At 42.6% G+C, this 26,244-nt stretch overlaps 1 protein-coding gene across 1 annotated transcript in view; it reads left to right on the top strand.

Moving 5' to 3' along the window:
- Nucleotides 1-26,244, top strand: part of LOC143964125 (arrestin domain-containing protein 4-like) — a 70,855-nt gene that overhangs the window by 29,964 nt on the left and 14,647 nt on the right. Inside the window, exons 2-4 of the mRNA XM_077473824.1 lie at nt 2,905-2,968; nt 10,954-11,101; nt 22,886-22,988. Coding sequence (XP_077329950.1) covers nt 2,905-2,968; nt 10,954-11,101; nt 22,886-22,988 — 315 coding nt within the window. The remainder of the gene's footprint in view (nt 1-2,904; nt 2,969-10,953; nt 11,102-22,885; nt 22,989-26,244) is intronic.

Raw genomic sequence — 26,244 nt, 5'->3', positions numbered from 1 at the left:
TAAACACAATGTCCCCACACATGTCCCCAAAACATACATGTTCCTAATAATAAAAACATGTCCCCCACATATGTCCCACTAAAATCACATGTCCCAATGATTATCTGCACACATATATACGTGATCACCTGCACACATATGTAGATGATCATTTGCGTACAAAATGTCTTGGTATGCTGACGCCTTAAGAGTTTCCTTCACTGGAACTAAGGGGCCGAGCCCAACCCCTGAAAAACAACCCCACACCGTAATCTCCTCTCCACCAAATGATTTGGACTGGGCCGCAGAGCAGTATTCCAACATGATAATAACCCCAAACACACCTCCAAGATGGCCACTGCTTTGCTAAAGAAGCTGAGGGTAAAGGTGATGGACTGGCCAAGCATGTCTCCAGACCTAAACCCTATTGATCATATATGGGGCATCCTCAAATGGAAGGTGGAGGAGCGCAAGGTCTCTAACATCCGCCAGCTCTGTGATGTCATCATGGAGGAGTGGAAGAGGACTGCAGTGGCAACCTGTGAAGCTCTGGTGACCTCCATGACCAAGAGGGTTAAGGCAGTGCTGGAAAATAATGGTGGCCACACAAAATATTGACACTTTGGGCCCAATTTGGACATTTTCACTTAGGGGTGTACTCACTTTTGTTGCCAGCAGTTTATACATTAATGGCTGTGTGTTGAGTTATTTTGAGGGGACAGCAAATGTACACTGTTATACAAGCTGTACACTCACTACTTTACATTGTAGCAAAGTGTCATTTCTTCAGTGTTGTCACATGTTGTGTACTCACTTTTGTGAGATACTTTGTGTATATGTATGAGGGGTCTTCAAAAAGTTTCTGCAGTTTTTTTTATATTTCATAGAGTTAAAAAAAATGCAGAAACTTTTTGAAGAACCCTGGTATGTATGTACAGTATGTGTGCGTGTGTATATATATATATATATATATATATATATACACACCAATCGGCTATAACATTATGACCACCCACCATAACCTGTTGGGGCATGAACTCCACTAGACCTCTGAAGGCATGCTGTGGTATATGGCACCAAGCTGTCAGTAGCAGATCCTTTAAGTCCCGTAAGTTGGGGTGTGGGGCCTCAATTGTTTTTCCATCATATCCCACAGATGCTTGATTGAGATCTAGAGAATTTGGAGGCCAAGTCAACACCTCAAACTCATTGTTGTGTTCCTCAATCCATGCTTATAGCGGAGTTCCACCCTGAAAAAAGTTTTTTTTTTCTTAAAGTCAGCAGCTACAAGACACTGTAGCTGCTGACTTTTAACAAGGACACTTACCTGACCAGGGAGCCCACGAGGCCGACCCGTCCATCGGATTGGGTGCGGGCGCCGCCATAGTATCTAAGGGAAACTGACAATGGAGCCTTCAGGCTTCACAGCCGGTTCCCTACTGTGCGTGCGTGAGTTTTTCCGAATGGCCCCATCGTCTTTTGGGATACACACAGGTCCCAGAATGCAGTGGGTGGAAGGAGGAGGGGCAGAGCCAGAAGAGGAAGTGACGTACCTCGCCACGCTGAGGCTTGGACGGAAGTTCCCCATTAAACTACTAAGGTAAGTGAAAAAAAATACTATCCAAAAATGAGGGGTGGAGGGGTGGTCTTTCCTTTAACCACTTCCCGACCGGCGCACGCTGATGTACGTCGGCAGAATGGCACGGGCAGGCATATTGGCATACAGGTACGTCCAGTTTTAAATGCCACCCTGCCATCGCGTGCACGCCGCCGCCGGCGCACTCACGTGCCGGTAGGGACCCCCGTGAATCCAGTCGCGGGTCCTCGATCGCCGCGGGCATACCCGCAATCGTCTCATGGGGCGGCTGAACGAGGCGATGCCGTTATAAGCAGCATCTCCCCGTTCTGCTTAGCAACAAGTGATGCTGATCTCTGCTCTGTGTGATTGGAGCAGAGATCAGTGTTCACTAACACAAAGCCCAGCCCCCCACAGTTAGTAACACGCCCCTAGGAACACTTAACCCCTACACTGCCACCCACTGGTTAACCCCTTCACTGCCAGTGTCATTTACACAGGAATCACTGCATTTGTATAGCACTGATTGCTGTATAAATGACAATGGTCCCAAAAATGTGTCACAAATGTCCGATGTGTCCGCCATAATGTCGCAGTCACAATAAAAATCGCTGATCGCCGCCATTACTAGTAAAAAAAAAAAATTATTAATAAAAATGCCATAAAACTATCCCCTATTTTGTAAACGTTATAACTTTTGCGCAAACCAATCAATAATCACTTATTGCGATTTTTTTTTTAACCAAAAATATGTAGAAGAATATGTATCGGCCTAAACTGAGGGAAAAAAATGTTTTTTTATATATTTTTGAGGGATATTTATTATAACAAAAAGTAAAAAATAATGCGTTTTGTTTTCAAAATTGTCGCTCTATCTTTGTTTATAGCTCAAAAAATAAAAACCGCAGAGGTGATCAAATACCACCAAAAGAAAGCTCTATTTGTGGGAAAAAAAGGACGTGAATTTTGTTTGGGAGCCACGTCGCACGACCGCGTAATTGTCAGTTAAATCGACGCAGTGCCGAATCGCAAAAAGTGGTCTGGTCTTTGACCAGCAAAATGGTCCGGGGCTGAAAGTGGTTAAGAACAAGTTCTAAAGTTGGGTGGAACTCCGCTTTAAATTCCTTCGATCGGGCCACCTTCTTCCATTGCTACATGATACGGGCATCAATCTTTTACCAAAACCACGGTAACGTTCTGTTCAGGTGACATTCGTGCAATGAATGTTTTATTAATAGACCCCCTTAGACTACATTTTTTTTTGTAGATTTGAAGTTTATAAATGATCAATAGGTCAGAAAAAAAATGACTAAATATGTTTCCTTCCTTTTTTTTTTTTTCTTCTGAAGGTGGAAGACGCATATTTTCATCGGGGAAACACAAGCTTCCATTTAGTTTCCAGCTTCCTGCTGGGTAAGTCTTTTATTTCTGCAAAGAAGTTTTTAATATTCAACCCCTTCCTGCCGAAGGTTAAAACAAATGTTAATGCCTGAGCACAATTTTGCAACTTTGGCATGCGTCAGTAAAACACTACAACTACTTTGTGCATCCAGGTGGATTATACCGAGTATTCTTCAGATCAAATTGGGCTTTTATTTGTCGATAAATGGTAAAGAATATCTCCTAAAAAAAAAAGGTTTATATTATCAAAGGAAAACTGGCCCAAAATAGTAAAAAAAAAAACATTTTTTTTTAATGTAGCTGTATATTTCTTGTTACTACCATAACCTACCAGCAAAGAACAACCCAAAATAAATCCTCCTGCTCCCAACAATTGCAGCGATACCACCTACACTATATTACCAAAAGTATTGGGACGCCTGCCTTAACACGCACATGGACTTTAATGGCATCCCAGTCTTAGCCCTTGTACACACGGTCGGAGAATCTGTCGGAATGTGTCCTATCGGAGCGGTTTGTCGGATAATCCGACTGTGTGTGGTATGCATCGGACTGTTTCCATCGGAATATCCGTCGGACCAAATTTTTCCAACTTGCTTGAAATATTTTCCGACAAACTGGTCCGATCGGACATACTCCGATCATGTGTAGAGAATTCCGATCGGACAAAGTGGCACGCATGCTCAGATCAAATTCCTACATCAAAGCTATTGGCTACTAGCATGAATGTAGTCCCGTCGTAACGAAATTACGTCATTACGTTCTGAAAGATCGGATTTTCCGACAACTTTGTCCGACCGTGTGTATGCAACAGTTACGGACAAGATCCGACGGATTTGGTTGTCAGAATTTCCGACCGTGTGTACAAGGGCTAAGTCCGTAGGGTTCAATATTGAGTTGGCCCGCCCTTTGCAGCTATAACAGCTTCAGCTCTTCTGGGAAGGCTATGGGAATGTTTGACCATTCTTCCAGAAGCACATTTGTGAGGTCAGGCACTGATGTTGGACGAGAAGGCCTGGCTCACAGTCTCCTCTCTAATTCATCCTAAAGGTGCTCGGGTTGAGGTTAGGACTCTGTGCAGGCCAGTCAAGTTCCTCCACCCCAAACTCGCTCATCCATGTCTTTATGGACCTTGCTTTGTGCACTGGTCCAAATCATTTGGTGGAGGGGGGGATTATGGTGTGGGGATGTTTTCCAGGGGTTGGGCTTGCCCCCTTAGTTCCAGTGAAGGGAAGTCTTATGGCAGTTTTGGACAGTTTCATGCTCCCAACTTTGTGGGAACAGTTTGTGGATGGCCCCTTCCTGTTCCAACATGACTGTGCACCAGTGCACAAAGCAACGTCCATAAAGACATGGATGGGTGAGTTTGGGGTGGAGGAACTTGACTGGCCTGCACAGACTCCTGACCTCAACCTGATTGAACACCTTTGGGATAAATTGCAGCAGAGACTGTGAGCCAGGTCTTCTCATCCAACATCAGTGCCTGACCTCACAAATGCGCTTTTGGAAGAATGGTCAAACATTCCCATAGACACACTCCTAAACCTTGTGGACAGCCTTCCCAGAAGAGTTGAAGCTGTTATAGCTACAAAGGGCAGGCCAACTCAATATTGAACCCTACGGACTAATGCCCCATACACACAGTTGTACTCTGTCTCCGGACTCTGTTGGAAATCCATCAGATTTTTTTTCTGACAGATTTTGGCCCAAACCTGTCTAGCATACACACAGTCGCACCAAATTGTCGGAAAGTCCGATCACTCTGAACGCAGTGACGTAAAACACGTACAACGGGACTATAAAGAGGGCAGTAGCCAATAGCTTTTGTCTCGTAATTTATTCTGAGCATGCGTGGCACTTTGTGCCGTCGGAATTGTCTACACACGATCGGAATGGAAACGATCGGATTTTGTTGTCGGAAAAATTTAGATCCTGCTCTCAAACTTTGTGTGTCAGAAATTCCGACGGAAAAGTCAGATGGAGCCCCACACACAATCGGATTTTCCGACAGCACGATCTGATCGCACATTTTCCGTCGGAAAGTCCGACCGTGTGTACAGGGCATAAGACTGGGGTGGCATTAAAGTTAAAGGCAGGCGTCCCAATACTTTATAGTGTATGTGTATGTTAGTTGTTAGTACCCATATTACGGGTCCCTCTCAGGCAGAAATTTTGGGGCTCCATATTTTCCAAAGCCCTCTAATGCAACCCTGGGTGGAAATGCTGGTGATATCATTGCCACTAGAGCAGAAACCGGTAGGGATCTGCAACAAATTCCCTGCAATGCACATAGATTGACGTCAATCGTTTTGGCCGACTTCTACCAAACGGGCAAGCTGGAAAAACTCTCGTCAATCGGTGGCTGCAGCGCACTTGTGCCGTCTATGGCCAGCTCATTTAACCACCGCGTTCCAATCGACGTCTGATGACGAAACGCGTAGAACGGCACTGCGTCACTCCCGGTCGGACGATACAGCGTGCATGCTCGATTTCGCTTGTTTATGTTCACTGAAATGTGAGTCGATTATTCATTATAATACATTTTCAGTTTATAAACGGAACTATTACTATAGTAATTTTGGTTTATGTGTATTTTCCTGGAGGTATTTGAAATTTCAGGAGCACAAATCACTCTTTTGGCACAGTGTTTCACTTTCACTAGAGCACGTGAAATCATTTCTAACTTTGTTTTTTATTTTTTTTTATTATTTTTATTTTTCATTTCACTATTTTGCCTCAAAAAAAACCCCAGAGGGTCTAACACAGGTTAATTTTATAAAATAATTTCTTAATTTATTTTATGATACCAGAGTGTAAATCTTGTCTGGCCCAATTAACTAAGGAAAACACTCCAGAGGGTAATAAAAAGTTCACAGATAGTAGTTAAGCACAGGCCGAGTATCAAACACATAGAAGTATTTAGGTCAGAATGTATCCCAGCACAGGGTGGGGCAGGCAGTAGGGATATATATCCCGAGCCCCACTAGGGTTGTTCAAGTGGACTAGTTTAATCAACCTCGGGGCTTTTTTCACATATAAAGGTTATAACCTGCAGAGGGTATAACACAGTACCATTGGCCATAGGAACAGCGCCACACCTACCGTAATCCTCCTTCTCGCTATCTTTACTTCACCTTGTTAGTGAAAAGTAGGGGCAGCAGTTCCGGTTGAACCTATAAAAATTAAAATTAACAATAAATATAGACCAAATTCTTTCCTGTATTGTACCAGTTCCGCTGCGCGGATCAAACCACAACTTTTCATTTAACCGCTTGCTGACCGCCTGGCCACAATGTACTGCGGGCGAGAGGCGGCAGCAGGCGAAGCGACATACCTGTACATCGCTGCCTACTTTAAAAAGTTATAGCGTCTACAAACTATGGGACAGATTTATGGACCTTTTTATTTATTTATTTTTTATATTTTTTTACTAGCAATGGCGGCAATCAGTGATTTTTTTTTTTTTTTTTTTAGCGAGACTGCGACATTGCGGCGGACAAATCTGACACTAAGTGACACTTTTTGGGGACCAGTGACACCAATACAGTGATCAGTGCTAAAAAAAAAAAAAAAAAAATGCACTGTCACTGTACTAATACACTGGAAGGGGTTAACATCAGGGGCGATCAAAGGCTTAAATGTGTTCCCTGGGGAGTGCTTTCTTACTGTGTGGGGGATGGTTGCACTGCAGGAATACAGCCATCAATGTTCCTGCTTATCTTCCTTACTAGCAGAACGGCGATCTGCCTTGTTTACATCAGAGAGAGACAGACCGCCGTTCAGCCTAACGATCGCACACGCGCTCCCCAGACCCCGAGGAAGAAATCGCGTACAGGTACGTGATTTTTACGCTGCCTCAGTCTATGTACGTGGGGCGGTCCTTAAGCTGTTAAAGTGGAGCACCTGGTACCCTCCAAAAAAATAAGGAAGTGGGGGGGGGGGGCGGTACCCATCAAAACCAAAATGTGTCAGTGGAGGGGGGAGAGGGGTGCAAACAAGCAGAGCTTCCCCTTCTGGGCAGAGTTCCACTTTAAACACCACCAAAAGAAAGCTGCATGAACAAAAAATTATATCAATTTCATTTGGGTACAGTGTTGCATAACCGCGCAATTACCGGTTAAAGTAGCGCAGTGCTGAATAGCAAAAAATGCCCTGGTCATGGAGGGGGTAAGACCTTCCGGAGGTCAAGTAATTAATAGGAGTAGGATAGAAATAAATGACATAATGTGGAAATAAAAATAGGATTTTACATCTTAATCATAGATACACTTATTTATTACTTTATTGGGGAAACCTGTTAACTACTTGCCGACCGTAGGGCGTTCATGGACATCTCCGGTTTGCAGTGGTTATCTCGGGATGATGCCTGCGGCTGCATTGGAGGCCAGAGGAGAGATCGGGAGTCTAATAGACCCCAGATCTCTCAATAAAGAGGACCTGTCATAGCCCGTGCCGTCACAAGGGATTTTGTTCATCCCTTGTGATAGCAATAAAGTTCATCCAAAAAAAATAAAAATAATTAAAGATAGTGTAAAAAAAGTTTTGTATAAAATAATAAATACTAATAATAACACACAAATTAAAATTCGCAACACCCATCATTTTATTCTACAGGGTCTCTGCTTAAAAAAATTAATAAAAAAAAGATATATAATGTTTGGGTAAATAAAAAAAATAAAAATAAAATAATAAATAAAATATAAATAAGTAATGATAAAATAAATAACTAAATAATCATAAATAAATGTTGATTCTTAAGCCGCGTACACACGGGCGGACTGTATGGCGTACTTAGTCCGTCGAAACACATTTCAGCGGACAGTCCGCTCGTGTGTGGGCTTCAGCGGACTTTTTCAGCGTGCAGTCCGGCGTACTAAGTTTTTCGGATTTTTCGAAATTCTGTCCGTCAGACTTTGGTTCCAGCGGACAGTCCGCTCGTGAGTAGGCTAGTTCGACGGACTAAGAATGGCGCATGCTCAGAAAGGATTTACACGGCGGAAGGTTGCATTGCAGTGTATTGGACTTCCTATTTCTAGTCCCGTCGTACGTGCTGTACACGTCATCGCGCAAGCTTTCGACGGACTGTTTGTGTATCCGTGTGTGGTCAAGTCCGTTCAGTGGAAAGTACGACGGACTGTCCGTCGGATTGTATGACGAACTAAGTACGCCATACAATCCGCTCGTGTGTACGCGGCATTAGGAGAGAAGTGTCAGAAATCGCCCTCTAAGCAAATACTGTGTGAAATAAATATTTGCAATACCCATCATTTTATTCTTTAGGGCCTCTGCTAAAAAACAAAACAAAAAAAAATTTATTAAAAAAATATATATAATAATGTTTGGGTGTTCGAAGTAATTTTCAAACAAAAAATAAATATAAATAATAATAAAATAAATAACTAATGATAAATACATATTAAATAAATAACTAATAATATATATTAAATAAATAATAAATAAAAGTTGATTTTTACATGTAGGAGAGAAGGGTCAGAAATGGCCCTAAGAGCAAATACTGTGTGAAATAACATTTCACACAGTAATAATTTGCAACACCCATCATTTTATTCTATAGGGCCTCTGCTAAAAGGTATATAATAATTGGGGGTTTTAAGTAGTTTTCTAGCAAAAAAATATAAATATATAAATAAATGTAAATATAAGAAATAAAATAAATATGAAATAAATATTACATAAATAAATAATAAAATAAATGAAAGTCGATTTTTACATGTAGGAGAGAAGTGTCAGATAACATTTCACACAGTAATAATTGGCAACAACCAACATTTTATTCTATTTTATTCTAAACAAAAAAAAAAAGAAAAAAAGGATATTAAATATTTGGGGGTTTTAAGTAGTTTTCTAGCAAAAAATATACATAAATAATAATGAGCTATGAGTAAGCATCTCATTAAGTGAAACATGTTAGCCATTCATCCCTGTTGTCCTTTTTGAACTGACTGTCACGTTGGAACTTTTTTGTTTCTCAAATATAAATATACATAAATAATAATAATAATAATAATAAAATAAATAATAAGAAATAAATAATAAGAAATAAAATGCATATTAAATAAATATTGCATAAATAATAAAATAAATGAAAGTTGATTTTTACATGTCGAAAATAAGTGTCAGAGATGGCCCTCCGAGCAAATACTGTGTGAAATTAAAACACCCATCATTTTATTATATAGGGCCTCTGCTAAAAAAATAAAAAATAAAAAAATAAAAAAGATATATAATATTTGGGAGTTTTAAGTAGTTTTCTAGCAAAAAATTAATATAAATAAATAAACAATAATAAAATAAATAATAAGAAATAAAATATTAAATAAATATATATAAAATAAATGAAAGTCGATTTTTACATGTAGGAGAGAAGTGTCAGAGATAGCCGTCCAAGCAAATACTGTGTGAAATTAAAATTTGCAACAACCATCATTTTATTCTATAGGGCCTCTGCTAAAGAAAAAAAAAGATATATAATATTTGGGGGTTTTAAGTAGTTTTCTAGCAAAAAATATACATAAATAATAATGAGCTATGAGTAAGCATCTCATGATGTGAAACATGTTAGCCATTCATCCCTGTTGTCCTTTTTGAACTGACTGTCACGTTGGAACGTTTTTAACTTATTTTTTCTACAATAAAGAAGCCTTTTATACAGAGTGTGGCAGTCCAGGACCTTTTTCGTTTCTCAAAAAATAAATATACATAAATAATAATAAAAGAAATAAATAATAATTAATAAATAATAAGAAATAAAATACATATTAAATAAATATTACATAAATAATAAAATAAATGAAAGACGATTTTTACATGTAGAAAATAAGTGTCTGAGATGGCCCTCCGAGTAAATACTGTGTGAAATTTAAATTTGCAACACCCATCATTTTATTCTATAGGGCCTCTGCTAAAAAAAAAAAAAAAAAAAAAAAAAAAAAAAAGTTATATAAATAAATAAATAATAAGAAATAAAATAAATATTAAATATATATTAAATAAATATTACATAAATAATAAAATAAATGAAAGTCGATTTTCACATGTAGGAGAGAAGTGTCAGAGATGGCCCTCAAAGCAAACACTGTGAAATTAAAATTTTGCAACACCCATCATTTTATTCTATAGGGTCTCTGCTAAAATATAAATATAAATAAATATATATATATATATATATATATATATATATATATATATATATATATATATATATATATATATATATATATATAATATTTGGGAGTTTTAAGTAGTTTTCTAGCAAAAAATGAATATAAATAAATAAAAAGAAATAAAATAAATATTACATAAATAAATAATAAAATAAATGAAAGTCGATTTTTACATGTAGGAGAGAAGTGTCAGAGATGGCCCTCCAAGCAAATACTGTGTGAAATTTAAATTTTCAACACCCATTATTTTATTCTATAGGGCCTCTGCTAAAAAAAAATATATAAAAAAAAAATATATAAATATTATTATTATTATTATTATTATTATACACGATTTATATAGCGCCAACAGATTACGCAGTGCTTTACAATGTATAGGGGGGACAGCGGAATTACAGTACAATACAAAAGGTACAGGAGGGCCCGGCTCGTAGAGCTTACATTCTAAAGGGAGGGGGTGGTGGTACAAAAGGTAATAGCTGCAGAGAATGATTTGATGGGGATATATTATATCTATCTATCTATATCTATATCTATATCTATATCTATATATATATATATATATATATATATAATGCTTGGGGGTTCTAAGTAATTTTCTAGCAAAAAATAAATATAAATAATTAATAAAATAAGTAAATATTCAATAAATATTAAATACATGCATAATGCATATTAAATAAATGAATCATAAATAAACATTACATGAATAAAAAATAAAATAAATGTTGATTTTTACATATAGGAGAGAAGTGTCAGAATTGGCCTGGTTGGGAAGTGTTTAATATTTTCATTTATTTTTGTTATATTTAGCAATCTGGTTACAACCTTCACTGGAAGATACGGAAAAGTTCAATACCAACTCTCAGCAGTTTTAGAAAGACCCTCAGCGCCCGTTCTAACCGTCCACCGGGAGCTCCGCGTCACCAGCCGGATTGATGTCAATTCCCCATCTTTACTGGTAAGGACTTTATTAACAACCAGAAGGTTTTTCTTACAAAAAAAAAAAAAGAAGAAGAAAAAAGTGACACCTCTCATTTACTTTCTGTTTACCGTCCAATAACAAGTTGTTCTCGCGCTCTGCGTTTGGTATCCGCTCCCCCTAATGTATGCAGGTGCGCCAATTCGTTTTATTAGCTCTACATCACGCAGTCCCCATTTAGGTCCCGGGCTGCATTTGTGAGGCTCGCTGTTCTGAACGTGAATAATGACAGCTGCACAAGACAATTAGGGGAGACTTATTATTAATCATTGAAGGTCTGCTGTCTAATGCAGACCATTATATGTCACGTATCCTTCCATTTCTCATGCCATTTTCTACCACTAAGTAAGTGTATGCAGCTGTCGGCGGAATCCTTTCAGCCATCATGCCCTAATGGCACATTGGATCACATTAAAGCATTGAACTCCGTAATGACTGCAAATACATAGTATGGCGGGGAGGATCAGAGCGTGAGTAACAACACGGTGCCGAGATGGGGAGCTAATGAGCTTTATTCTTTTATCTGCGCCCATTTTATCGAAATAATATACAATTATACCTTGCACTTTCATGACAGCCATACAGGAGCCTAATGGTGCGCCATTTAAATATGAATGATATCATCACAAGAAAATTCCCCGGCAATTGTAGCTGATTTTAAACAAGGCCGATCTGACATAAGATGTGTTGTGGGGGTTTTTTATTTATTTTTTTGGATTCGGAAGTGTATGGAGGATTCCTGCGGAACTTCCCAAAGTCTCAAAAGTCTAAGATTAAATTCTTATATACGTATTATGTCATTTTATTGCTTTACTTTACATTCTTCTCCTGGTTAGTACTTTGTTTCTGGTGGCTTTTGGGCTGATTTTACACTTGTGGTTGGGGGAGGGGCAGTAAAAACCAAGTGGTTGGGGCTGCATTTTTACCACCACCCCCGGGCCGCAGCTGCAGCCATAGGGAGGGCTTTATATCACGGCGCAGCAATATTTATTTCCCTGCCATTGCTTAGTGGCCGCTACCACCCACCAAACACAACCTATTCAAAATAGTAAGGGCTGTGCCACTGCGGCTGTGAATGAATGATGCAGTGACAGCGGGTGTAGGGAGAGGATCCCTCATGGGGGTTGCAGGGAAGGGGGAATTGGGGTGGAGAGGAGGCAGCAGCTGGAACTTGGTACACTCTAAATACGGGTGGAACATGTAGACAATTCGTTCGTTTTAGTTTCATTCAGGTTTTTTTTTTTTTTTTCCGTTTTTCGGGTCATTCATTATGATTGCAATTCGAAAATTCATAAATTCGAAAATAAGAAAGAACATTTGAAAATTCGAAAGGATAACTAACTAATAATAACTAACTATTAAATTATAGATGTTGGAATTTCCTTTCAAATTTGACTGTTAGTGAATGTAACAAATATGACATTTTTCCAAAGTTACGAATTAACCGAAATAACGAATGTCGCATCTAAACGAATTCAACAGAACGAATTACTAATAAATAATAACAACATTTTTTTATTATTATTAATTTGTTAATCTGTTCCATTTGTTTAGATAATAACATTTTTTGTTATTATTTATTAGTAATTCCTTCTGTTGCATTCGTTTAGATGCGGCATTCGTTATTTCGGATAATTTGTAACTTTGGATAAATTTCGTATTCGTTACGTTCACTAACAGTCAAATTTGAAAGGAAATTACAATACTTACAATTTAATAGTTAGTAATAGTTAAGTTATTTCAAATTTTCAGGTTTTCATATTTTCAAATTCTCAAATTTTTTAATTTTCCAATTTCCGAATATTTGGAAAAATTTGTTGAAACGGGTTTGCGTTAATTTGGATGTTTCCGAATTATTGAATTTGTCAAAATTCATTAAAAAACGAATTTCGGAACTAAACGAATTGCAGATGTCTAGGAACATGTTCCAAAGGTGAACGTATCCTTTAAAACAATTTGACTAGTTAATTTCCATGGTAAAATGGAGTGTAACCAGTGGTGGCTAGAGGGGGGGGGGGTGGCAAACAATGCACCCACAGACCCCACCCCCTCCCCCCTGTCGGTTAGTCACCAGCCCCGAACTTGCCTGACCTGAAGGGCAGCACTTCTGCCGGGCGGCGGCTTCCCCTGCATCTCCTCCTTGGCATCACAGCAGCTTCCGCCACGTGTCTCTTCCCTCCTCCTCATCATAGGCAGCCAATATAATCGCTTCTTCTTTCGGCCAATTGGGTGATGGGTCTCAGAACCCGCATCCCGATTGGCCGGGAGGAGCATCAGGAAGACAATAGCGAATATTCATTCGCTATTGTCACACAACTGGGTGGGCTCGAGGCACAATGCTGTGCTCCCCGTGCCCACCCTTTTTTAAGCTTATAAGAGCCTCTGGCTCTAATCACGTGCTTAAAAAAAAACCCTATTGGAATCCATGCATCTGGCACCCTTTATGTAGATTAGGGGGAATCAAACGCATGGATGGGGGGCAGAGCCGCTGTGCCCCTAATGAATGGGCCGCCACTGAGTGTAACTATCATTTCTAATAATCATGCAGTTGTTTAATTTAGAAGGAGAGATTTCTAGCTTGTTTTCCTCTAAAATGACATGGGGGGAGGGGGAGGGTCATTTAACAAGCCAATTAGGGAAACAGTTAGCAGGAAATCAGGTTGTGTTTCCTTCAATGTCTCGGTAACAGGTTTATAGTCCTGTGCTTATGTATTCCTGGGCAGCCAAGTGCAACAGTTTAAAAAGTTTAACTACTGGCAGCCCGTAGGACATCATATGACATCCTTTGGTTGAAGTGGAGATATCTGAATGATGACTGCAGCTCAAGGCATCAGTGGCGAAACTACCAGGGTCGCAGCAGTCGCACTTGCGACTGGGCTCTGGAGTTCCACCCTGTGGGGGGGGGGGGGCTAGTCTGCCCGCCATTTCTAGTTATAGGCATTGGGACGAGAGATATACTGTCACTGCCCGCCTATGCCCTCCTCCCATTGCTACAGAGTGCAGTCAGATACCATTTCGGGAGGGGAAAACTGAAGGAGCAGAAGTCAGCTGGTGGCAAGTAGAGTGAAGGGGGAGGAGCTCTCCACTCTGGAGGAGACCCCATGTCAGGAGACGCATCCCTGGAGGCACGCAGGCAGAGACACACTGAACAAGGAGAAAGAGGGGAAATAGACTGACACTGAGAGCAGGTGAGGTTCAGCATCGTTGATCCCACCCCCCCAACACTTGCCTCTGACTGATCCCATCCCCCCATCAGGCAGTGGCAGTAGACTGATGAAATCCCTATCCCCACCAGTGCCCCCGCTGTCATCCTTATCCCCACCATTGCCCCCAATGTCATCCCTATACCCACCACTGCCCCAATGCCATCCCTAACCCCATCACTGCCCCCAATGCCATCCCTATACCCACCACTACCCCCGCTGTCATCCCTATACTCACCACTGCCCCCCGCTGTCATCCCTATACTCACCACTGCCCCCGCTGTCATCCCTATACCCACCACTGCTCCCCACTGTCATCCCTATCCCCACCACTGCCCCCGCTGTTATCCCTATCCCCACCACTGCCCCCCGCTGTCATCCCTATACCCGCCACTGACCTCTGATGTCATCCATATACCCTCCACTGTACCCGCTGTCATCCATATACCCACCACTGTCCCCGCTGCCATCCTTATCCCCACCACTGTCCCTGCTGTCATCCCTATGCCCATATCATGTACCCGGTGCTGGAGGTCAAGAGAGAGAGGGCTTCCCTTGCGGCTAAGTTCCAGACCCCCCTAAGGAAGGGGGGCAGGAGAGGTCAGGCCCAAAATAGCACGGGTTGCCTGCTGGACTGTACGCAGGAGGTTCCAGAGTACAGCTGGTGTGCTGGCATAGAAACAGCAGACAGGTGGCGCCCATGAGGTGTTGCAGGATTCGGATAATGCTGCGACTAGAGCATGGTCAGAAGGAAAAGTAGGTCTTGAGCCGAGTTGGTATCAGAGTAAGCGTGGTCAGGTGGATAGCCAAGGTCGAACACAGAAAGCAAACAGGAGACAGGTCAAGGACAAGCTGGATCCATAACAGGAGACACGGGAACAGGAATATCACAGAGATAACACACTGGAGGAGCCGAAGATCAACCAGCAAATGCAGACACTAGCAGACTTCTTTATATAGGCCCATGTGACCTGCTGCTAGAGATGCTGGGTCCTAAATTCCTTCTCCTGCCATAAGTGCTGGTAGAGATGCTGGGTCCTAGAGCCCTTTTCCTGCTGTTGGTTCCCTCACATCCCATCCCTGCCCCCAATGTCATCCCTATCCCCACCACTCACCCACTGTTGTCCCTATCCCAACCACTGCCACTAATGTCATCCTTATCCCCACCACTGCCACTGATATCACCCCTATCCCCACCACTGCCATTGATATAATCTTTATCCCCACTACTGCCCCCAATGTCATCCCTATCCCCTTCATTGCCCCTGACTTCCATGGCACCAGTCTTTCTCCCTTTTTTGCCGGAATGGTAGTGGTCAAAGACATATTTATTACTGGAGATAGGGCAGATTTCCACATAATTAAGAAGTGGCCAGGGTCAGGTTTACCTCAGTCACAGGTGGAGACTTTAAAGCAGCCAGAGGAGGGATTTATGCCTCAGGCTGTAACCTTGTAATAAATCTGTCTTATGGAGAGTCACACTGCTCCTGTTTAGCATTGTTTTGCCTTGCAACAGGCTTGATGAATGTCCCCTTTTTCAGTGGCGGCTGGTGGTAATTCTTGGGGGGGGCAGCAAATAGTGCACCCGCCCAGGGCTGGGACAAGGGGTGGGCAGGAGGGATGGCTGCCCCTGGCGCAATGGTTTATTCCAGGGGTAGGGGGCACCCTGACCCTAACCCTAAGGGAAAGGGGGGCGCAGTTTGGCGACTTTGCCCTGGGCTCTGGGTGACCTTGTCCCGGCACTGCACCCGCCACAACCCCTGGGTCAGGTCGGTCAGTCGGCCAGGGCACTTGCCCTATCCATGGCTGGCAAACATGCAGGTTCTTCTTCCCCTGTTCTGCGGCTTCCGTCTCCTCCCTCCTCCTCGGTGGCCAAATCATGACGCTTCTCCTTTTGGCCAATCAGGAAACGGATTTCACACCTGCGCTTCCTGATTGGTGGAGAAACGATTCAGTGTAAGAATAGGGAATATTCATTCGCTATTCTCACATACGTGAGTGGGCTCCAAGTGCATTCTCAGCGCCTCGAGCCCACCTTATTTTAACCACTTGAGATCCGCGCTATAGCCAAATGACGGCTACAGCGCAGATCTCCTTTTCCGGGACGACGTCAATAGACGTAGTCCCGTGTACGAGCGGCCTGCGCGCCCCCTGAGGGGCGCACGCGGCGCGCTCTGTGATCGGCGAGTCCATGAGACTCGCCTGATCACCGATCCGTGCAAGGGGTCGATCCCGACCCCTTATCACGTGATCAGCTGTCAGCCAATGACAGCTGATCATGTGATATAACGGAGCCGGTAATCGGCTAGTATTCCTCCTCGCGCTGACAGCGCGAGGAGAAAAAAAAAAGCCGATCACGGCCAGCAATGCAAGCGACCACCTGCCCCCTGCCAGTGCCCACCTGCCCCCTGCAGTGCCATCCTGAATAAAAGTAAGTGCCCCCCGTCGGTGCCACCCAGCAGTGCCCATAGTGCCACCCAGCAGTGCCCACAATGCCACCCACAGTGCCCACAATCTGCCTCAAAGGTGCTGCACCCCAGTGCCGCCCATCAGTGCCCAGCAGTGCCGCCCATCAGTGCCCAGCAGTGCCACCTATCAGAGCCACCTATCAGTGCCCATCAGTCCCATCTATCAGTGGTACCTATCAGTGCCCATCCGTGCCACCCATCCGTGCCACTTATCTGTGCCACCCATCCGTGCCATCTTATCTGTGCCCATCTTTGCCCATCAGTGCCGCCTTATCTGTGCCCATCAGTGCCGCCTTATCTGTGCCTATTAGTGCCGCCTTAACTATGCCTATCAGTGCCCACCAGTGCAGCCTATCAGTGCCCACCAATGCAGCCTATCAGTGCCCACCAATGCAGCCCATCAGTGCCCACCAATGCAGCCTATCAGTGCCGCCTAATCAGCGCACTTCAATGAAGGAGAAAAATGACCCGTTTGCAAAATTTTATAACAAACTATTAAAACATGATTTTTTTTTTTGCATCTTTTTTTGTTTGTTTAGCAAAAAATAAAACTCCGAGCTGTAACTAAATACCACCAAAAGAAAGCTCTATTTGTGGGAAAAAAATGATAAAAATTTCATTTGGGTACAGTGTTGTATGACCGCGCAATTGTCATTCAAAGTGCATCAGTGCTGAAAACTGAAAATTGGTCTGGGACTGAGGGGGGTTTAAGTGCCCAGTAAGCAAGTGGTTAAAGCCTATTAGAGCTTCTGGCTCTAATCAGTGCTTCAAAAAACAGTGGTGTCCATAAAGGGGCCGGGCGCATGGATAGGGGGGTGGTGGCGATGGATAGAGGAGGCGGCACCCGTGCTCCCTTAATGGACGGGCCGCCCCTGGTCCAATGGGCAGCAGGCACACTGCGTATTTGTGGGTCGTGCACAGGCGCCCGCCTGGCAGTCAAATTGGGAGCAGCGGCTGCGTCCCTAACTCGGTGTAGCTGCTGCTACAAATTGACATGAATGGGACTGCCTGCACAAGGATGTACCTGTGCGGGTAAACGCAGCCCTCACCCGGGTATAGTACGCCTGTGTGAACCAGACCTAAAGAGTGTCGTAGACCTGTACGAATGCAGATTTGTCATACAACTCATAAATCATGATTGCCTGGCTTCTCCGTGGAAAAAAAAACATTGATTCCTAATGCAGTCCTCACTAAGGTGTCCTATGTGCCAAAAAAAAAAAAAAAAAAACAATACTGGAATTTCTCTGAAGCACTCTTTCTATATACACACACACCTGTTCTGTATCAGAAGTAATGAACATCCTATGGCTCATTATCAGTGACTATAGTATACAGTCATAACAATTACAGGCACATTCTTTGTCATTTTGGCTTCTGGGGACACGAACAATTGTGCAGATGTGACGATTATGCTGCCAAGTGTCAAATTAAAAAGACAAATATGTAATCACCATCATTTATGATTATGTTTCCTTTCATTTTTATTAAATCCTAAAAGGACGATTTTCTTGTGGAACTTAACTGCATCTGAGTAGCACAAACCGAAACCCCTATTTAATTCATTTTTAATATTCACAGCAAATTCCCCCATCCATCCATCCATCCATGTCTCCATGCTTTATTTTATTGAGAAATCGCTTTAAAAACACCCCTCTAGTATTTGGAACTGCAGCCATTGTGAGGAAGGGCAGATGATTCATGTAGCGTTTACTTCCTGGTATCCATCTGCCCTTAGTTCAGGAGGCATGCAGGCAGGTGGATGTGCAAGCAGATTTCTGTGGGGGCACCCGAGCCAAGCCACAGCCGTCCATTCAGACTCGGAGCCATGATTCGATCAGACCACGTCCCCTCTCTCCTCATTGGCTAACTGACTTTGATTGACAGCAGCGGGAGCCAATGGTGCCACTGCTGCATCTCAGACAATCTGGAGGGAGAGTCCCAGATTGACCGAGACATTCGTGTACACTGCTGCGTCTCAGCCAATCTGGAGGGAGAGTCCCGGATTGGCCGGGACACTCGAGTACATCTTTGGATAGAGATGGAGCTCAGGTAGGTAATAGGGGGGCTGCTACACACCAAAGGTTTTTATCTTAAAGCGGAGTTCCACCCAAAAATGGACCTTACGCTTTAAGAGAGGTGACCCCCTGACATGCCATGCATACATTTGGCATGTCATTTTTTTGGGGGGGAGCCGGTACCCTTTTTTCAGAGGGTCCCAGCTCCCACTTCCTCCTGGCGCACCGCGGTACCGTAAGGGAGATCACTTCTCCCTCCCTCCCTCTTGGCAATCATCTGGGACACGTCACAGGTCCCAGATGATTGCCCAGCCAGTCACAGAGTGCACAGCAGCTCGCACATGCGCAGTGGGTGCCTGGCTGTGAAGCCACAGCCGGGCGCCCACACTTACAATGCCGGCGCCGCAGAGAGGAGGGGGAGACGAGCAGGGCTTCATTCCCTCGCATCGCCGGACCCTGGGACAGGTAAGTGTCAGGCTATTAAAAGTCAGCAGCTGCAGTATTTGTACTGACTTTTATTTTTATTTTTTTAACAGAACTCCGCTTTAATGCATAGAATGCATTAAGATAAAAAAAAAAAAAAAAAACCTTCTGACTTTACAACCAAGCTGGCCATAGATGGGTAGTATCTTCAACAAAACTTCTTATGAAAAGAATGTTTAAAGAAAGTTTAATTGCTTTCCTAATCATTAGTTAGGGTCAAATCGATTTTTGTTAGGTGAATGGAAAATTGGAAGGAGCAGGAAGGAAATGTTTTCTCCATTGAACAAATTTCTAACAGTGAATGGGGTTTCCGTTTGATCAAGTCAGGCCTGGAGGAAAAGACCACAAGACATGGCCGGCGGACGGCATGACTGGGTAGGAGAGTGAATTCGTTTTTAGTCATTTTAAAGGATGCTTAGAGATCACTGACCTGATTGGTGACGCTAGAGAGGAACAGGTGGGGTCTTTAGGGGGTTGTAGGCAAGAGGGTCCCAGCAGATTTTCAGTTGGAGGATGGGTGCAGGGGCGGACTGACCATTCGGCCACTCGGGCACTGCCCGAGGGCCCGAGGCCACTAGGGGGCCCCATCAGGGTTGCCAACTTCAGTAAAACCAGGGACAGTATGTAAAAATCTGTGTTTTTTTTACATCTGTCTCTGAAATGTCCCTTACCGACACCCTTTTAGTCTAAAAATCCTGAGATTATAGCTGTGCCACCCCTCCAGTACCTTCTCAGCCAATAGAAACATGTCTGTGTATACTGTGTGTACATGTGATTGTATACAGTGTGTGTTTGTACACTGTGTGGCCCCCTAATCTCTGATTGCCTGGGGGCCCCAAAATCTCCTATTGCCCGGGGGCCCCATGAGTTGTCAGTCTGCCCCTGGATGGGTGACATCATGGAATCCTCCTGCCCTCCTCCCCCCTTTATTCACTTGCTTTTGTTTTCATTCTTTTTGTTGGTTGAGCAGTTGTTGGCGTTGAGGCTTCAGTCATGGCAGCTGGCATGTTTGAGGTCCTAGAAAGTAGGCAGTAGGTTAAAAGTGAATTGGTAGAGACCCACCTTGGGTATGGCTCCCCTCAATTTTGTACCTTTATGGTAGCACCTGAGGTTACTGGCAACTGTCTCCAATGTAAGTGTAGGTACTAAGTTACTTGCCTACAAGGACCTTGACGCTCCAGTATACAGTGCCTTGAAAAAGTATTCATACCCCTTGACATTTTAAACATAAATGCATTTTAATGGGATTTTATGTGATAGTCTAACACAAAGTAGCACATAATTGTGAAGTGGAAGGAAAATTATAAAAAAAAATTCAAACTTTTTTACAAATAAATATGTGAAAAGTGTGGGGTACATTTGTATGGCGCCCCCCTGAGTCAATACTTTGTAGAACTGCCTTTCGCTGCAATTACAGCTTTAAGTCTTTTTGGAGATGTCTCTACCAGCTTTGCACATCTAGAGAGGGACATTTTTGCCCATTCTTCTTTGCAAAATATCCCAAGCTCTGTCAGATTGGATGGAGAGTGTCTGTGAACAGCAATTTTCAAGTCTTGCCACAGATTCTCAATTGGATTTAGGTCTGGACTTTGACTGGACCATTCTAACACATGAATATGCTTTGCTCAAAACCATTCCATTGTAGCTCTGGCTGTATGTTTAGGGTTGTTGTCCTGCTGGAAGGTGAACCTCCGTCCCAGTCTCAAGTCTTTTGCAGACTCTAACAGGTTTTCTTCTAAGATTGCCCTGTATTTGGCTCCATCCATCTTCCCATTAACTCTGACCAGCTTGCCTATCCCTGCTGAAGAAAAGTATCTCCACAGCATGATGCTGCCACCACCGTGTTTCACGGTGTGGATGGTGTGTTCAGGGCGCTGTGCAGTGTTAGTTTTCCACCACACATAGCGTTTTGCTTTTAGTCCAAAAAGTTCAATGTTGGTCTCATCTGACCAGAGCACCTTCTTCCACAGGCCACAGTGTTTTAAAAGAAAAAAAATCATTAAAAAAAAAGGAAATAATATTTTTTTTTTTTGTACTGTCACCAATCAGTGTGCCTAATCACCACCACACCAGTTATATGATGACACTGTACAGCACTGATGATAGTATGTAGTAAAAAAAGAAAACTGATTTATTTAATTTTATTTCTTAATTTCTGTTTTTTTTGTTGTTCTTTTTTGACAAAAAAAATACAACTTCAAAAAACCCACCATGCCTCTTACTAAACACCTTGGACTGTCTACTTTCCAAAAAGGGGTCATTGGGGGAGGGGGGTTTGTCTTGGCATTTTAGGGCCTCAAGACTTGAGTCAGTCAGTACATCAGGACTGATCAATTTTCAGATATACTGTATACCAGGGATATGCAATTAGCGGACCTCCAGCTGTTGCAGAACTACAAGTTCCATGAGGCATAGCAAGACTCTGACAGCCACAAGCATGACACCCAGAGGCAGAGGCATGATGGGACTTGTAGTTTTGCAACAGCTGGAGGTCCGCTAATTGCATATCCCTGCTGTATACCATAGTTTGTGGACTCCATGGGGGTTATTTACGAAAGGCAAATCCACTTTGCACTGCAAGAGCACTTGGAAGTGCAGTTGCTCTAAATCTAAGGGGTAGATCTGAAATGAGGGGAAGCTCTGCTGATTTTATCATCCAATCATGTGCAAGCTAAAATGCTGTTTTTTATTTTCCTTGCATGTCCCCCTCGGATCTACAGCGACTGCACTTCCAAGTGGATTTTCCTTAAGTAAATAACCCCCTATAACTTTCCTGCAGACTAAATGTACACTGATTTGGGTTATTTTCACCAAAGAAATGTAGCAGAATACAATTTGGGCTCAATTTATGAACAATTATTTATTTGCTAAATTTAATAACAGAAACAAAGAAAATGCGTTTTTTTTTTTTTTTCAAAATGTACAGTTTTTTATTTTGTTTATTTAGAAAAATATAAAAAAGCCAGTGGTGATTAAATGCCACCAAAAAAAGCTTTATTTGTGTGAACAAAATTACAAAAATGTAGTTTGGGTACCGTGTAGCATGACTGCACAATTATCATTCAAAATGTGAGAGCGCTGAAAGCTGAAAATTGGCCTGGGCAGGGAGGGGGGTAAAAAGTGCCCACTATTGAAGTGGTTAAATGATGCTAAAAGCGAATGAAATCTTTTGAACGACAAACAAATGTTCAGAGAATGTTCTAAGAATTTTCAAACAAATTTTCCTAAAACTTTTCTTAAGAATTTTCATTTGAGATTCTATCCATCTATGGCCAGCGTTGCAGGGAGTTGGCGTCAGACATAATCCTGTTTATGAGCGTATTTTTATCACAGCACTTAATGGCCTTTAGCAGTGCAGGTGATCCGTGTTGAATAAATAGTGTAAATTGTCATCATGTGAGGACGGTAATCACTTACATGCTTTTTATGTCCGCTCGTATCTGGCTGCCCCGGTGATTATCCGGTAATTGCACCTTTTAATCACATCATATTCCACTTAATGCATGTCTTCCTGTCGCAGCATTGTACCTGCGTTGTCTAGATGTTGTCACTTCCCCAAAACATCATCAATACTACCGTGTTTACTTTCTTCAGACTCCCGTAGAAAGAACCAAAGAGCGAATGGTTGGCTGCTGGTTCCTCACCTCCGGACCAATATCACTAAATGCCAAAATTGGGAGGAAAGGTTACTGCAATGGTAAGATTCGTATTTTTTGCAGTGTTTATTGTCATATGTAGGAACATAATCCACACATAAAGCACTACTAAGCATGAAATATTCTGTATAATTAATCTTGAATTTTGCAAATGTAGCACCCTCTATCAGTAGGTAGGTGCTAGTAAGGTATTTTTACTAGGTTATTTCAGCACAGGCAAATTTAGGCAGGCTTATGCTGCGCGCTAGGCCTGTCTGTTTTGATCTGGGGGCTGGGTGTGGTCAGAGTAGCCATACCTCCCAACCTTTTGAGATGGGAATGAGGGACACCTATCAGCAAAAGTATGAAGGCATAGGACACACTCCTTGCCACACCCCCCTTAAAGGAGAATTGTACAAAAAAAAACAAGGTTGGTTAAACCCACAAGTGCTTTTTTTTTTTTTTTTTTTTTACCACTACTATTCCTTTATATTGGTTCTTGGAAATTACAAATGCAGCAATTTAGAAATCAGATCAGCGCTGGAAAACACTTTTTTGATAGATAAAACGTGCATTCTATATAGATCAGACCAAAATGAGGGACAAATGAGAAGGAATGAGGGACAGAGGGACATTGCTCCAAATCAGGGACAGTCCCTCGAAATCAGGGACAGTTGGGAGCTTTGAGAGTAGCAGTGGGTGTGACCACCTGCACTTCAGTTCTGAGATGCCTCCCCTGTTTCTGAGGAGAATGTTCTAGAAGAGGGACTGGGCCTGGAACTGGAGTGGCAGGCAGCTTGTGTGTGAGCCCTGACCAATCCCCAATCGGTATTGGCAGGGGGCGGGCCTCATATATAAGCTGAGGTGATATGTTACTGGAGGCAGAGTCAGCTGGGTGAAGTGAGGAATGGCATGTTAGACAGTCGCAGTAGGCCATCCCCATTCCCCATCTGGGGGGGGGGGTGCGCCGTTTGCAGGAGAAGGCCTGGGGAGAGGTGGGAGGGAGCATTGCCTGTACACGGTCATCTACAATGTCTCTGCCACCATACGGTCGAATGACAGGTAACTCCTGGAGCAGAGGGGCAGGAGAAACTGTTGGAAACTGTCGGTCGCATTTTCCTGTTAAAGTTCCTCATCAAGGACTCAGGGCTGTTGGAAGGTCGGTCAGTGTTACCTAGAGGTTGACTGATATGGGTTTTTCTTTGGCCGATGCCGATATTTACAAATCGCCGATATATGATGGTGTTTTTTTTGGGCCGATATGTTAGATTGATTTTTTTTTTTCTCCTTCATCTCGTAAAATCAAAGTTAGACACCTTTCACACTGGGACGTTTTTCGGGCGCTTTTGGGCTAAAAATAGTGCCTGCAAAACGGCTCCCCTGCAGTCTCAGTGTAAAAGCCCGAGTGCTTTCACACTAAGGCGATGTGCTGGCAGGACATAAAAAAAAATCCCTGCAAGCAGCATCTTTGGAGCGGTGTAAACCGCTCCTCACCACTCCTGCCCATTGAAATGAATGGGCACTGCTGCCGAAGCACATGCAATTTGGCAGCGGTGCTTCATGGGCGCATTTAACCCCTTCCTCGGCCGCTAGCTGGGTTATAAGTGCCCCGTTAGCAGCCGAATAGCGCCGCTAAAATGACGGTAAAGCGCCGCTAAAACTATCAGCGTTTTACCGTCAATGCCTGTCCGCTCCAGTGTGAAAGCAGCCTTCAGTAATAAGTGATACAGAATTTTTTTTACATTTAAACATTTATTAAACAAAACAAACCTCCAATCAGTTCACTTGTATGTATAATTTAGATAAAAAAAAAAAAAAAAACTAATATCAAATATTAAATACACAAAAAACAGGTACTCAAAACTTTTGGATGAAAAAAAAAATGGGCTAACTTTACTGTTTTAGTTTTTTTTTTTTTTTTTAAATCATTAGTGTATTTTTTCCCAAAAATTTGTGTTTGAAAGACCTCTGCGCAAATACTGCATCACATAAAATATTGCAACAACCGCTATTTTATTCCCTAGGGTCTCTGATAAAAAAAAAAAAAAAAATATATATATATATATATATATATATATATATATAATTTCTGAGGGTTCTAAGTGATTTTCTAGCAGAAAATACAGGATTTTTACTTGTAAGCAACAAGTGTCAGAAAAGATTTAGTCTTTAAATGGTTAAATTGAGAACTTCTACACACAAGTTCAGTTCATTGAAGAAGAAACATTGTATCTCTTTGATCCTTTCTTGGCAGACTGCCCAGAGAGGAGACAAGTCACTCCACAGATTAAGTTCAGGCAACTTGCATTGACTTCTATTATAGAAGTCTTTTGCAAGTCAAGCTGAAGATATAATTGGCCTTTTTTATCAGCCCAATTGGCAGATGCCGATTAATTAAAAAATGTCAAATATTGGCTGATATATATCGGTCGACCTCTAGTGTTACCAAAGTGGAGGGCTGGAGGTGCCAGGGAGTCTGTGAGGGAACTCTGCTAGTACACGGTCACTAGCGGAGTCTTCATCAAACACACAGTGATGATGGGGAATCTTGAATCAGAAAAGAGACTGTGGGGATCTGTGTCAAGTCGATGTGGCCCGAGGAACCATGATTTGCAAGTTGAGCTGGCTGGTCCATATTTCTTAGAAGATATGCTTTTAACCCACTAGGCCTCTGGGGAGAGGTTCTGCAGGCCTCTGGCCTAGTGGCAGCCAGCAACCAGAGCTACAGAAGGAAGGTTTATTCAGAGAGGGCCCCTGCTATTCAATAGAAGAGGATGTGTCATATTTCAAGTTGTAACTTCAAGTTTGTGCAGGAGGAAACAAGTTATGTGCAGGAGGTGAAAGAAGTTTAAGAACTCTGCTTTTACATGGTCAAAAGCGGTGTCTCTATCTACGCAGTGATGTATGGAGAACTCTTATGCCACGTACACACGACCGGACTTTCCGGCAGAAAAGGTCTGACAGTCTTCCCAACGTATTTCCGACCGAATGGACTTGCCCACACACGAATGGACCAAAGTCCGTTAGTTTTGAACGTGATGACGTACGACGGGACTAGAAAAAGGAGTTCAATAGCCAGTAGCCAATAGCTGCCCTTGTGTCGTATTTGGTCCGTCGGAATAGCATACAGGCGAACGGTTTTCCCGATAGAAATTGATTCCGTCGGAAAGATTTGAAACATGTTCTATTTCTAGGTCTGTCTGAATTTTTTAGGAAAAAAGTCAGATGAAGCCCACACACGTTTGCAATATCTGATGGAATGATTCCATCTGACCTTTTCAGCCGGAAAGTCCGGTCGTGTCTACACGGCATTAGAGG

This window comes from Lithobates pipiens, unplaced genomic scaffold (genome assembly GCF_037356315.1).
Source record: "Lithobates pipiens isolate NorthernLeopardFrog02 unplaced genomic scaffold, aLitPip1_a1.2 Scaffold_8, whole genome shotgun sequence".
Taxonomy (NCBI): Eukaryota; Metazoa; Chordata; class Amphibia; order Anura; family Ranidae; genus Lithobates; species Lithobates pipiens.
Note: the sequence above shows the minus strand (reverse complement) of the source record. Positions and strands in the feature narration are given on the sequence as shown.